At 40.1% G+C, this 15,403-nt stretch overlaps 1 protein-coding gene across 1 annotated transcript in view; it reads right to left on the bottom strand.

Annotated features, from left to right (window-relative positions):
• Positions 1 to 241: 241 nt before the first annotated feature.
• med24 (mediator complex subunit 24) overlaps positions 242 to 15,403 on the bottom strand; it is an 88,994-nt gene continuing 73,832 nt past the window's right edge. The window contains exons 23-26 of the mRNA XM_060848689.1: positions 14,084 to 14,183; positions 8,738 to 8,818; positions 6,346 to 6,494; positions 242 to 2,561 (exon numbers count right to left, since the gene is read on the bottom strand). Of these exons, the coding sequence (XP_060704672.1) occupies positions 2,445 to 2,561; positions 6,346 to 6,494; positions 8,738 to 8,818; positions 14,084 to 14,183 (447 nt within the window). The 3' untranslated portion in view covers positions 242 to 2,444. The remainder of the gene's footprint in view (positions 2,562 to 6,345; positions 6,495 to 8,737; positions 8,819 to 14,083; positions 14,184 to 15,403) is intronic.

Below are 15,403 nucleotides of genomic sequence, written 5' to 3'. Positions count from 1 at the left end.
TGATAGAATCCACCTTTGGGTATTTTGCTTCTGAATGTGCATTATAATTACTGCTGAAGGTAATGGTGCTAACACATTAAAATGGAAATATTCAGTTAAGTTCATTACAACTGAATACCGTAGCTATTGCTGTAGACCATTCAAATCAGAAACCTTCACATCTTTACTTATTAATCCGGTTAATCTACAAGATGGTGGCAAGCAATAAAATAGCTTTAAACGTAAACGTGAAGAATATTTTTATTTCACCAAGCTAAATAGCTACATAGTCAAAGTACTTTACCATTTCATTACAAACTGACAGTTTTAAATGAAAAAAATAATTTCCAAACACGGTTCGGAATAATTATAATCACCATGTCATTGATGCATAACTCAATCTTACAACTGGTGTGCCACAAAATCAGCAAGAAAAAAAATACAGTTGCTTTTGCTGTGCTTTTTCTTGTTGAAATGCATAATGATATCACATAGAAAAGAAGGATTGATCAACACTTTATATTTTTAACCTTCATCACCAGTCTCCAAGTTGCTCTCATTGTCCCTTCTGCCCAAAAGGTGATAATTATAAATCAACAAAGAGTTGTCTGGCAACTTGTCCAAGTGTTTTGTTCCCAGCTTGAATGTCGAGTGTGGTGTTATTGATTCAAGGGGAACACAATTATGGTGTTCAATTTAGTCCACAGTTGCTGTGCATACAATCCACTGGTTAAAGTAGGATCTGCTGCAAATTTTTTTCCTTATCCAGTAAACTGAAATGAGCTGTGATGTCAAAGTCACAGTAGAATAACTGAGTTGCTATCCACCAAGAGCACTACAATGAACACAGTTCAGTCAGCATCAACCAGATAAACAGGGGGATCTAGAGGCAGGTTATTCCACTGCAGATTTTCTTGAAATATTATTTAAAAATTCACATAATAAAGGCAAGGCATGTTATAAAATGGTTAAACTAACATAGTCATACAGTGTGCTTTAAAAAAAAACATTTGATATAAAAAAGTTAATGTGGAACACGACAAAATAAAATTAAATCGGACAACTACCATGAAATAATAGCAAAATACGGTAGGTATAAATCCAATGAAAACTCTTAACAATCTATTAGAGTTGAATAATTTCAAACTGGACAGCTAAAACACATTCTCTTCTTCGTGATATGCTTTTTTGATTATATTGGCATTGAATGCTGTGCTGCAGCCTTTTAATGGCATTGCATTTGAGTAATGTTTGTATTCACAGAGCTTGAAGTGGATTGCAAATTCCTTCTTTAAGGTGGTCTTTCTAGATTGGTGCACTTTGTCCTAGAGCTGATTGATATGGATTTGGCAGAAATGCTACAATGAAAAAGGTCATTCAACAGCCAATTAAACCCAACAGAAATTTGGTAATTCATGTTTGAAGTCACTGTAAGCTGATATTGATGAAAATAAACCAACAAACAGCAGAGGCCTTATTCTCATAATCTCCCTAACACCACTGAATAATCAACATGTTTTCGATCAAATTGTTGGTGAAGTTACAGTCCTATAAAAGGAGATTTGTCATAATAAATTTTAGCAATTTTTAGAGCTCCAGCTGACTGTCCAAAGGTATATACACATACATAGACACAGTCACTTGGTAGTACAGAAGTTGAACAATGCTTAATAAAATTGAGAGACGTACTATCAAAGCTTCTTGTTTTGCACTCGCAGGACAGAATCGGAAGAATACCAAATCGCAAGGGAACAATTTACACTACGTAAGAAGAGGATCTTGACTGGTTGGCAAACAATCATCCTCTTGTCGTGCACTGTTACTTGTTTCTCCCCTTGTGATTCTGATGAGTGCAGGACAGAAAGCTTCAACAGCATGCACACATACATCCCATTTTGAAATGCAGCTTCTTTTGAAATGAGGACATGTCTCTGACGTGTGATACTGTACTAAAGAATCCAAAAAAAGGGAATGGTAAGAAAAGGCTGTTGGATTCATCAGAACTCGCCCACACCTTTCTCACTACAATAACCAGTGGGGTTCTGAAGAGTTCTAGTGATTTTATGCCTTCAACACTGCGTTATCTTCCTTAAATAAAGAAAATTCGAAGAGATTCAGAGAATTAACATGCACTGTCACAAATAATGTAAACAGAAGAAACATATGTTCCCAACAGGAAATTATTGGAAAGAGTGCAGATTGAAGATCTGGCTGCAATACTGCAGTCCTCATCCCGTACCATGCAATATTTGTCAGTACAGCTCCCTGAAGGGGGAGTGGAGAATTATTTCCACAATTTAGAATGAATAACTGCAGCAAAAACTATTGAGTAGAAGATGCAAAACTGGATTTCTGCTGCAGTTTCTCCTGCTCCCGGGACTACTTCCTTCATGTGCAAATGCTTGGATTAGAAGTGTGAATGTTGTAGCTACTCGAGTTTAAGTAGTTGACATGAATGGCTTTCTTCAGAGAGCAGCAATGGCTTTTGCTGCTACCCTGCGCCCTAGAGGGAGACCCAGGTCAGTTATTGCTAGGACTGTTTTTGGCTTAGACATGGCAGGTAGTTTCACCAACTCAGAAACCTGTTTCAGAAAAAAAAAACAAACTGATGTCAAGGAGAGAGCACATTCAAAGTGTAAAAGACTACACTCAATATTTTGGAATATGCAAACACTCAAATTATATATATGGTTAACCAGTTGCCTTTTTAAGTGCTTGTTCAAGTTTGCAAAGTCACAGTTCCAGTAGGTACACTGCATTCTGAGAGCTTTTGAAAATTCAAAACTCAAACTTAAGTTGTTTGAATTCTAAAGAAGTGTTCCCATGCTATATGACTCTGTGACTAATTTCATAAATATTCTCTACTTTATGCTGTGCTAAAATTAAAAGATTGTGTTATACATCACATGCTTACAGTAAAAATGAAGAGAAACCTTTTAAGTTCATATCACAATAGATGACCCAATATTCCCATACAGTAAATAGTAGTCAGCTTTAGACAGGAGAATTTAAATTATTGAAACATTATATACAACCTCAAGGTCTCCCAAAGGACCACAGAACCAATTCCGGAATGGATCATTGTAGCAATGTAAAAGAAATGCACCACCCAATTTGTGCGTAGCAAATTCTTCTCAAACAGCAAGTAAATGCATAAATAAATAATCGTCCCTCCATCATAATGTCAAAACTGGGAATATTACCTGATCATTTTCAGAGCACATTGGTTGGTCAGGACACCAGGCAAGAGATCCTGCTTGTCTTGTTTTGCAGACTTTGATATAGTCAGGGACAAGCTGGAGCTTTAGGGTAAGCATCTCATTTGAGAAACAGCACCTCCAACAGTGCAGCACTCATACAATACTGCACTGAAATATCATCCTTGATTAAGTGCTCAAATTACTGGAGCAGGGATTGAACCCTGACTTGGAGGGAAGCACGTCAAAACGAAATCAAGATCTGGATTGTCCTGGCAGACATGCTGGTGAGTTGTCTTCTTGGACCACCAGAATTCTTAGCATGTAGGGAGATTCAAGAGTGCAGTTATAAAGGGAATTCTAGGATTTTGATCCAGCAACAGTGAAGGAACGATGGTGTGCAACTTAGAGCAAACTTTCAGAGGGCGGTGTTCCCATATTTGTGCTGTCCTTCTCTCTTGAGGTTATGGGTTCAGAAGGAATTTGAATTACTGCAGTGCACCTTGTAGATCGATGTGTTGTTGGTGAAGAGAGTGAATGTTCAAAGTAGTGGATGGGACTCTAATTAATTGGGCTACACTGTCCTGGATGACATCAAGCTTCTCCAGTGATGTTGGAGCAGCACCCATCCAGGCAAGTCAGACTCCTGAATAGTGCCTTGGAGGTGATGAACTGGCAATGAGGAGGCAGAAAGTGAATTATTCGTTGCAGAACTCCGAGCCTTTAACCTGCTCTTGTAGTCACAGTATGCATGTGGTTGTTCCACATTGATAACAGTGTTTCAGCAAACGTAATGCCAGCTGACAGTCAGATTCTTTCTTGTTGGAGATGGTCATTATCTGGCACCAGTGTAGCAGGAATGCTACTTGCTGTTTACCAGCTTTACCTGGATATTGTCTGCTTTTTAATGCATAGGGATATGGACTGCTTCAGGATTTACAGAGTCATGGATTGCGCTAAACATTATCAGCTAACCCAATTTTGACATTCTGACAGAGGGAAGATCATTGATGAAGCAGCTGAAGCTTGTTGGGAGCTGAAGGTGGAAATATTTAGTTCTAAATTTTAATTTAAAAAAGGATAAAATAGAACCACACAGCAACATGAATACCAAGAATATCAGAAACTTTTGTAATCAAACAAATAAGTTAAAAATCAATTGATGATAAGTTTTAAAAAAACACAAATCAAAACCTTGCTAAGTTGGCTGAATCAAAAAATTTTGAAATTTTGCAACTCGGTCAGAGCTCAACATTCTGTGTATGTAGTCAACAAAATGACAGTTTCCTGCTCTTGGCAAGCGTTCTCTTTCTATTCAGTTGAGACCCTGTTGAAGATTTTGTCTGATAATACATCACTGAGAATTTATAATTTTGGCATTGAGATCTTTTAATTTAGACTCTGAACAACCACGGTCTCCTTCTGTAAGATCAGACATTCTTGCTCCAGGAGATGATTATGCTTTCGCTGTTTCTCTGAGAACTGCACTGGACTCAGGGTTTAACTTGGTCCATTCAGTAGGTATGATAAACATGCACTCCTGGTGATGATGCAACCATGAAAATGCTTTTAGAAGACACATTCTATTCTCAAGATCAGGATGGTGGCCAGTCCTTGTTTTCATTTTTCACGGGGTGTCATTGGAAAGGCCAGCATTTTTTTTTAAGCAATCGACGATCCACCTCAAAATGAGTTGTTAACTAAGCCATTTCAGAGGGGAGTTCAGAGTCACCAATATTGCTGCAGGTCTGGGGGGGTCACGTGTAGGCCAGACCAGATAAAGATGACAGATTGCCTTCTCTGAAGGGGGTTAGTGTATCAGATAAATTTTTACAACAATTAATTACAACTTTTGTGGTCATTGTTACTGAGACTATTTTAGATTTATTAATTGAATTTAAATCCCACTAACCATGGTGCGATATGAACCAATGCCTCCAAATGTGTACGTCGGTGGCATCAGCCCAACGCCATGATCTGCCAATGATGCATTTTATTTTGGGGATCTTCCTCAGGGTGAAATCCTTCTTCCAGTCTCACCTCAGTTTTTCACTAACACCAAATTCCCTCTCTGCAGCAGTGATTTGATGAGTTAGCAAATGTTATGACTTTAAGCTTAAAACCAGCTGCAAGCTCACTTTGTTTTGCCAGTAGATTTGTTTTTGCCAAGTGTGATCTGCTCTGTGTGGGATGTCTTCAATTCCAGTCCATAGTTTTGGCAACAATGACATGCATTCACTATCTGTTCCATGGTTCGCTCACTTGCACACCTTACAAGATGAATAAACATAGAAAACAGCAAAAAGGAGCAGGCTATTTGGTCCATCGAACCTGCTCTGCTAGTCAGTATGATCATGACTGATCATTCAACTCAGTCCCCTGTTCCTGTTTTCTCCCCATTTGTTTTGATCGCTTTAGCCCTAAGAACTAGACTTGATTCCTTCTTGAAAACATGTGTTTCTCAGCTGACCAACAGGCCAACTCGCAAAGCATGCGTAACATGTCTCAACAGTAAAGAAGGTTGACTTGTATGTTAAATATAGCGCAAAATATGATTTGTGACATCATTAAAAGAGGATCATCTTATAAAGTGAGTTGCCTTATATGCCGTGATCTACAATATAAATTGTTTCATTATATTCACGACGAATGGCACCTTGGTGTTGTGTATAACAATGCAATTAACCCTTCATGTTGATTAAGCATAAGAATCAATGACATACTAATATATTCTAAAAGATCTTACTCAACCTTTCCATATGTTAGGGAGGATGTGTGTAGGGAATTACAAATAATATTGCCCTGGAATGACTCTGTGCTTGAGCAATTCTGGCTGTTCTAAATAATTTGTTTTACAAGTTGAGCATGTTGAACATCTGTCCAATTTTGATGGAATACTTGATAATCCAGTTGAATAGTCCAAGTACTCTGAGTTCAGAAGAAAGATCACTGGACTTGAAATGTTAACTTTGCTTTCTCTCGACAGATGCTGCCAGACCTTCCAAGTTCCTCCAGCAATTTCTGCTTTTGCTCTAAACTATTGTCATTCCAAAATGAATAAGCTTCCCAAAATAGGCTAGTTGTTTCCCTCCATTTTATAAACATGGTACTGATATTTATATTTTTATGACTTATGTTGCTCATCAGCTGATGTCTCGATTTGACTCACCATGGTAAATGGCATGAACTGGAGAACACTACCACGACTCCCCTGGTCCAAACACTCCACACATTCTTCCATGAACCACTGAACAAATTGGGTGTGAGGTCCAGCCACCTTTGAGCTCAGAATTGAAGAGATCAACAGGAATAAGTTCGCTGAAAAGGAGATTGAGAATGTTTGTGGGTCAGTGTTCTGACTCAGCTCACCAAATTGTTTTAAAAGCTTATCTGCACATGCCTTGAAATGCTGAAAGAAAGTCTTTCATGTTATCCCATTTCAAGGGAAAGTCAGTATGAGATGGGTAGACTTGAACCTCTCCCTCTCACCCTTAATTCATGATGCAAAAGTTTGACAAGATATTGGCTTCTACCTCATGAAACAAAATGGGAAGGCTATATATTCTGTTCCATCACAGAAACATAAACTTTATAGTGCAGTTTTGCAAAGAGCTTAATCTTTTGAGATCTATATGTTTATTAGGAAAAAGATTAAAAAGACATATCTAACGGTATTCAGTGTCTTTTATGAAAATGAGAAACAAATATAACAAAGCTACAGAATTAGAAAAGGTAAAGCTGCATAGTCCTACTGGACCATCGGGCTGCTCTCTCATTACAGACAGCTAGTTCAGTCTGAGAGTCACCATACCTCAGGCAAGGGAAGAGATTGAGGAGGAGAGTCCTTCATGGTGACCTCAGTCAGTTTGGGAATTGGACCCACATTGTTGGTATCACTCAGCCATCCAGTTAGCTGAGTTAACCAATCCCTTTTCAGAATTCAAGTTGAAAATAATGTAAACATATTTATTTTGGTTTATCTTCCTTGAACTCTCTCTCTCTCCCCTTCCTCTTAGCCCATCCCACCCATCCACAATAGTGGAATTGGCCCATACTGGGATACATTTAGCTGACGTCAACAGTCCTCTAGTATTCTATCTGAGCCTTGGTTATTCTACCTGCAAGTTAAACACTGACTGTCAGTCAGCTATCTAGAAGAACTAGGAGCAGGAGTAGGCCACCTGGCCTTCTGAGCCTGCTCTGCCATTCATGACTGATCTTTTTCTGGCCTCAGCTCCACTTAACCTCCCTCTCACCATAACCCTTAATTCCTTTACTATTCAAAAATTATCTTAGCTTTAAAAACACTTAGTCAGGAAGCCTCGACCACAATGTTGTGCACCGTAACTATGCTCAGCTTGTCTTCATTCAACAATATGCAGTGGTCACTGGAAAGTGATTAGTGATTTCAATTTCTCTCCTACTTACTGAGGGACGACAGGAATATCACTTCAATAAACTCCAAATACTAATGTGAATTCTCACATCTCCACATTTGTAAATAGTAAAGATCTCATGGCACTACTGGAGAAAAGATGCTGAGAGACTTCCCCAAATCCAGTGACCAACACTTTCTTGTCAACCAACATCAAAGAACAATTTATTTATCTTATTGTCATTTGTGGGATCTTGCTATGTAATAAATTGGCTGTAACATAAGCCTACATAACAGCAACACTGCAGAAGTACTTCATTGGTTATATGGTGCTTTGGGATATTTTGGGGGTATTCCTTCAATAAATCACAAATTAGCTCAAAATGCCTCAAATTATTACTTCTTTTTCACTAAGCAAACATGCAGTGAGTAGAACTGAGATTTAAGCTGCTGTCACATGTGAAATCTGGACATCAGGAATTTAGCAATAAGCACTAAACCAACTTGTTGCAGTTTGCGTTTATGGAAAAGCTATTACTCTTACACAAACAGACGATTCCACAGCAAGAGGAACAAGCTTCTTTCACATTGTTTCCATCATCTGGAAACTGTCACCAAGTACATGATACAAATCTTCCAACCCTCTCAATAGTTGCTCAATTTCCTTTTTTTGTAAGTGAAGTCCTTTCCCCTACATTGATTAGATAACTCATATGAGAGACTACTTCAGTATTTAAAAAATACAGGATATCAATTTCCAAGAAAACCACATGTAAAAATTCAAGTTAGTAGCCAGTAAATTTGTTCAGCAATTATGTTATAAGGGAGCAGTATCAAATAATTCACTAGAAATTTCATATGGAAAATATGTAAAATATCACAAGACAGCACAGTAGTCAGTTTACATAGAAATAACTAATAAACCTTCCCTTAAAACAAAACTGACACCCTAAAGTACTTTACAAAGAATGAATGTCTCTGCTAAGCTGCTCATGTACACAGGCTTTGCTCAGTGTTAAATGCTGCACAGGAAAAATGTAAATCATAGAATGCATCTTAGATTGGGGAAAAAAGTTGCACACAATTAACTTTTAGAGAAGATATTGACTATAATATTGTTGTTAAATGGCCAGATGTCAGAATAACAACATGCACAGGTCGACTTTAGTGGCTAACCAACACTTACCCAATACCCTGTTCAAGGGGTCTCTCATGTTGATGTTGTGAAGCTGAGAGGCTGACAGTGAGCTGCTCATTATACGATCACCTAAAATATAAACAATTAAATAATTAAAAGAAGCGAAATGAAAATTTAGTTAAATGGTAGCACAGAAGTGAAAATTCAAAATGCAAGCATCATTTCTACTTCTTGTAAAACATAAAAGGTTGTATTAGAAACACTGAATTTCCAAAACAATACATATTGCTTTAAAATATGCTGCGAAGCTCCACCATTACAATACCCAAGGGACATATAATGTCAACTCATTTCCGTGTTAGTCATTGCTTGAAATTCTGTAGAAAAGTGAAATCTTTCATTGGCCTTTAAAATGCCTAAAAAAATCTTTGGCTTTGCTCTAAAATATTTGGATTGAATACAGTTGGCGTTTGGAAGAAAGTAAACTATTTTCATGATTATTTGTTGCCAGGTATGAAAATCCCAGCTGATGGTAATACTAGACAAATCATATCCCAAAGTGAAACCAGGCTTCATAGGCTGTAAGATTTATTTCCCCCCCCATCTGTTTGCCAAGCTGGTCAGTCACTGAACTTATTCACAGAGGCTGCCATTGTACTTTAACAAAAGAACATCAAAGCTTATTACGCACAAATGGGAAAAGAAAATAACTATTTTACACTATACGAGAACGAGCTGAAATGATCTTAATATATTTTGACCTTATAGACAGTAAAACCTCAGTGAAAGGTCACTTGGTCATCACTTTAAAGTTCTGGTTTAATTGGTACCACTGCAATTAGTTTCAAGCTTTCTTCTTATTAACATCTATCAGACATGGGCTCTTTGCACCCTTTGCTTTCAGACATCATCCTGCTTCAGTGTCTTCTTTTAAGCCTCTCAGGACTTTATCTCAGCCTTGATTTTTTTGGTTATTGCCAACCTATTGCTCTGATTGAATTACCGCGCAAAGCATGGCCTTCTGGATGATTCTGTTGTATGAGGATAGATGGAGGATTGGTTTGCTAGGAACAGGGGAGCAAGGAAATCAGATCATTGTTGGGTAGGCACAATGATGTGAATGCAGTGCCAAAGGATCAGGGATTGGACCTCAATTGTTTATAATTTATCTCAAGTTCTTGGGTAACAGGGCCAAAAGGAGAAAGAGAAGATCGCAGATGCTGGAGGTCAGAGTCGAGAGTGTGGTGCTGGAAAAGCACAGTCGATCAGGCAGCATCCAAGGAGCAGGAGAATCTACATTTCAGGCATAAACCCTTCATCAGAATGTATGTGTGTGGGGCAGGGGGAAGGGGCTAAGAGATAAATTGGGGAGTGGGAGTGGAGTTGGGGGTGGGAGGATGGTAGTTGGGAAGGCGACAGGTGAATGCAAGTGGGGTGTAATTGCAATGGGTCGGAAAGGAGGGTGGAGTGGATAGGTGGGAAGGAAGTTGGACAGGTAGGACAGTTCAAGAGGCTAGTGCCAAGTTGGAGGGTTGGATCTGGAAATGGGGTGGGGAGAGGGGAGCTAAGGGAACTGTTGAAGTTGACGTTAATGCCATGTAGTTGAAGGGTCCCAAAGTAGAAGGTGAGGCATTTTTCCTCCAGGTGTCAGGTGGCTTGGATTTAGCAGTGGAGGAGACTCAGGCTTTGCAAGTCCTTGGCAGAGTGGGAGGGGGAGAAGAAGTGGTCGGCCACAAGGCAGTGGGGTTGTTTTGTGCATGTGTCCAAGAGATGTTCTCTGAAACGTTCTGCTCATTGGCGTCCTGTCTCCCCAATGTACAGGAGACCACATCAAGAGCAACGGACACAGTAGGTGAGGTGTTTGGATGTGCAGGAAAATCTCTGCCGGATGTGAAAAGATCCTTTGGGGCCTTGGAAGGAGACGAGGGGGGAAGTGTGGGCGCAGGTTTTACTCTTCTTGCAAGGGAAGGTGCCGGAAGTGGAACTTGGGACGTGGACTTAACAAGGAAATCACTGAGGGAATGGTCTCTGTGGAACGCTGATGGGGTGAGGAGGTAAGTATATCTTTGGTGGTGGCATCTGATTGTAGGTGGTGGAAATAGCGGAGGTTAACATGCTGTATCTGGAGATTAGTGGGATAGAAGGTGAGGATTGGGGGGTTTCTGTCCTTGCTGCAGTTGGAGGGGCAGGATTCAAAGGTGGGGGTGCAGGAACTAGAGGAGATGCACTGGAGGACAATGTTGATCATAAGGCAGGGAAAATTGCAGTCTTAAAATAGATTGTCATCTTAGATGCCCTGGAGCGGAATTGCACCTCCTGGGACCAGGTATGGTGGAGGTGGAGGAGTTGGGAGTAAGGGATCATGTTTTCACAGGAGAGGTGGGGTGAAGTGTCGTCCAGGTAGCTGTGAGAGTTGGCAGGTTTGAAATGCAGGGCCAAAAGCCTGATTGCTAAATTTGCTGATGAAACAAATTTAGATAGGGTAGCAACTAGTGAAGAGGACATACAAAGTCTTCAAAGAGATTTGGATAGCTTAAGGAGCAACCAAAAAATTGACGGATGTGAGTATAATGAAAGAAAATGTGAACTTATTCACTTTAGAACACTTAAACAAACAGAGATTGCAGAACTCAGAGACACAGAGGGATTTGGGTATCCTGGTGATGGTTATAACAATTTAGTATTTGGCACAGCTAGTCCTTAAGATGACAAATGGATAGTTGTCATTTATTGCAAGGGAATGTTTTGCTACAGTAGCACAGGATAGTGGTGCGACTACATCTGGAGCACTGCGTACTATATTGATCCTCTTAATTAAGAAAGGATACAAGTGTCAAATGCACATCAGAGAAAGTTCAGTTGACTGATTGTGGGAACAGGGTGTGTTATCTTATGAGGAAAGGTTAAACAAATTGAGCTTTTATTCATTGGAGTTTGGAAGAATGAGAGAGGACCTAATGGAAATATATATAAGATCCTGAAAGGATTTGACAGGATGAATGCTGAAAGGGTGTTTCTTCTTAAGGGAAGAGCTAAAACTAGAGAATGAAGGTTAAAAAAATAAGGAGCTTCTATCTAAGACAAAAATGTGAAGTATGCTTTCTCCCTAAGAATCCTGAGCCTGTGGCATTCCCTACCTCAGCGACTGAATGATGTTTATGGCAGAGGTAGATACATTCTTGGTGAAAAAAAGGAGTTAAAGGGGAGTCAGAATGTGGAACTGGGACTACAATCAGACTGGCCTTGATTTTACTGAATGATGTAGAGGGTTGAATGGTGGATCAAGGCTGAGGGAGTGAATAGTGGATCAGGGCTGAGGGAGTGAATGGTGGATCAGGGCTGAGGGAGTGAATGGTGGACAGAACGCCCCTTGTGCTCACCTTCCACCCTACTAACTTTTGCATAAACCAAATCATCTGCCGACATTTCTGCCACCTCCAAAAAGACCCCACCACCAGGGATATATTTCCCTCCCCACCCCTTTCCGCCTTCCGCAAAGACCGTTCCCTCCGTGACTACCTGGTCAGGTGCACGCCGCCCTACAACCCACCCTTCCATCCTGGCACTTTCCCCTACCACCACAGGAACTGTAAAATCTGTGCTCACACCTCCTCCCTCACCTCCATCCAAGGCCCTAAAGGAGCCTTCCGCATCCAAAGTTTTACCTGCACATCCACTAATATTATTTATTGTATCCGTTGCTCCCGATGCGGTCTCCTCTACACTGGGGAGACTGGGCGCCTCCTAGCAGAGCGCTTTAGGGAACATCTCCAGGACACCCGCACCAATCAAACACACCATCCCGTGGCCCAACATTTCAACTCCCCCTCCCACTCTGCCGAGGACATGGAGGTCCTGGGCCTCCTTCACTGCCGCTCCCTCATCACCAGACGCCTGGAGGAAGAACGCCTCATCTTCAACCTCAGAACACTTCAACCCCAAGGCATCAATGTGGACTTCAACAGTTTCCTAATTTCCCCTTCCCCTACCTCACCCTAGTTCCAAATTTCCAGCTCAGCATTGTCCCCATGACTTGTCCGGACTTGTCCTACCTGCCTATCTCCTTTTCCAACCCCCCACTCACCTACTGTACTCTATGCTACTTTCTCCCCACCCCATCCTCCTCTCACTTATCTCTACACGCTTCAGGCTCACTGCCTTTATTCCTGATGAAGGGCTTTTGCCTGAAACGTCGATTTCGCTGCACCTGGGTTGCTGCCTGAACTGCTGTGCTCTTCCAGCACCACTAATCCAGAATCTGGTTTCCAGCATCTGCAGTCATTGTTTTTACCCCGGAGTGAATAGTGGATCAGGGCTGAGGGAGTGAATGGTGGATCAGCGCTGAGGGAGTGAATGGTGGAGCAGGGCTGAGGGAGTGAATGGTGGATCAGGGCTGAGGGAGTGAATGGTGGATCAGGGCTGAGGGAGTGAATGGTGGATCAAGGCTGAGGGAGTGAATGGTGGATCAGCGCTGAGGGAGTGAATGGTGGATCAGGGCTGAGGGAGTGAATGGTGGATCAGGGCTGAGGGAGTGAATAGTGGATCAGGGCTGAGGGAGTGAATGGTGGATCAGGGCTGAGGGAGTGAATGGTGGATCAGGGCTGAGGGAGTGAATGGTGGATCAGGGTTGATTAATTGAATGGCTTAATGACACTCTCAAAAAGTTTACTGTTGCCTTTGTTTTCGTTCTTGATGACCTGTTTTGCACCTTTACCCATTCTGTGAATGTGGAGTTCAAACTCAACATTGCGTTGGAGGCCCTGACCTCAGAGTTTCCCACATTCTTTGGAATTGGCTCCACCACCATAAACATAAACTCAACCCAGTGTGAGGACTCTCTGTTGCCTAAATAAAAAGTGTTGATGATATAAATACATGCTTTGGAGGCTTTTATATACAACGATATACTTTCAAATGTCAGATAATCAACTATACAGAAACAATCCAACCATCACATCACAAAAACTGCCTGCAGACTGCTGGAAATGTTCTCTAGAGCCTCTGTACTCTTGGGTTAACTGTTTATTGCTATAGCTATCAACAACATATAACTTTGATATGCATACGCAACATTACAAAGTGTGGAGTCCATTTAACTTGAATTACACGTACAAGAGCTTTCTCTCATTTATTATACTTCTATGATGCAAAATCAATTTCATCTCAACTTGTGGGATACAGCCAGCAGGCATGTGTCATGTAGTGTTTATCTTCATGGTTACATTCTTATTTCTTGTAATTATACTTAAAACTATATATTGTCTTTTGGATTCTATTCATGATACCTTTTTCTATGTGGTTAAGTGGTTACACAATATCAGAACACCTAACCAAGTTGCTAATAAAATTCACAGCTCTTTGGGCTGCATAGTGATTTCTGTCAGGAATACCTACCAGGACTGGACAGAATATTTGGATCCTCTTCATTTGAGCTCAACAGTCGTAACAGTTTTGATGGTTGGCTATCATCCAGAGGGAAGAGGTTGATGTAATCCTGTTGGAACAGCAGTCCAACATATTAATCGTGCCACCATTTACAGATATATTTTATAGGTAAACTAGACACAATTAGTGCAATGCATTACAATTTCACCACGACCTGTCCAAATACGCCTAAGAAAGTTTTGGTTTAGATGTTATGGTAGATTGGGAAATTTTAAAATGGCTCTATTACATGTTAAAGATAATTTCTTACCAACCAGCAATGCAAATGAAGAAATTGCGCTTAAACAGCAAATATTACATCTCTTTTGTGTCTCTCCTGTATCCTTCCCAGACTATTGATAGTATTCTGGGAAATTGCTCAATTGGTGTCAGCTATCCTCTAGTATTTGACCTGATTTGCATAATGGCTATTTCTCATTTTGAAGAAAAAATATCAGTGGCACATGTTACAAAACATATGATTTTCCTCTGACATAAATTTAAGTGCAATCAAATCATATAGTTGTTTCTTTCTTAATTAAACTTTAGTGAAAGGGACAAAGAGCAGTGGGCATAGAGAATGGAAATTTTGGACCAGTTTCTGGACAATGATTTAATTCAGAGATGAGATTTGTGGATACTCCAGCACTGAATATATTTTAGGCTGGTGTAGACAGATTATTGTTTTCTCAAGAAATCAAGGGATATTTAGACTCCCGTTGCATTTCTTATGTTTTAAATAGGCTTGCGTTATTAATAAAGCACGTCTTTGGGCCAGAGCAGACATATTGCAGCAATAAGGTGCCTCTCAAAAGTTAAGCTGACGGAATGTTTTTGGAACTCTGTGGTTGAAGATTATTCCACACCTGGGCTTGTTCCTAAAATGGAAAGATCCCTCACCTTAACGATAATTAAAATCATTCTTCTGTTTGTAAATAAATTACTGCAAAATTGAATTTTTTTAAAAATCAGGAAGGATGCAAAAGAGATTTATGGGAATGATGTCAAGCATGAGCAGTGATTTAACTGGAAAATTTTAAGAGAAGAGAAAGTTAAGAAAGATTTAATGGAGTTCAATACCAAAAAGGGTTTGCAATGAGTCAGTAGGGGAAACTAATCTTTTTGACAAAATGGTCAATAACCAGAGGACACAGGTTTGAGAGATTTGGCAAAGAACTAGAGAGACAAAAAGTAGTTTTATTTGTTACAAAATAGGTTCTGATAATCTGGACTGTTGAACTTGAAAGGGTGGAGGTAGCCAAATGAAAAGGAAATTAGACTGCGATATGT

Source organism: Hemiscyllium ocellatum, chromosome 32 (genome assembly GCF_020745735.1).
Source record: "Hemiscyllium ocellatum isolate sHemOce1 chromosome 32, sHemOce1.pat.X.cur, whole genome shotgun sequence".
Taxonomy (NCBI): Eukaryota; Metazoa; Chordata; class Chondrichthyes; order Orectolobiformes; family Hemiscylliidae; genus Hemiscyllium; species Hemiscyllium ocellatum.
Note: the sequence above shows the minus strand (reverse complement) of the source record. Positions and strands in the feature narration are given on the sequence as shown.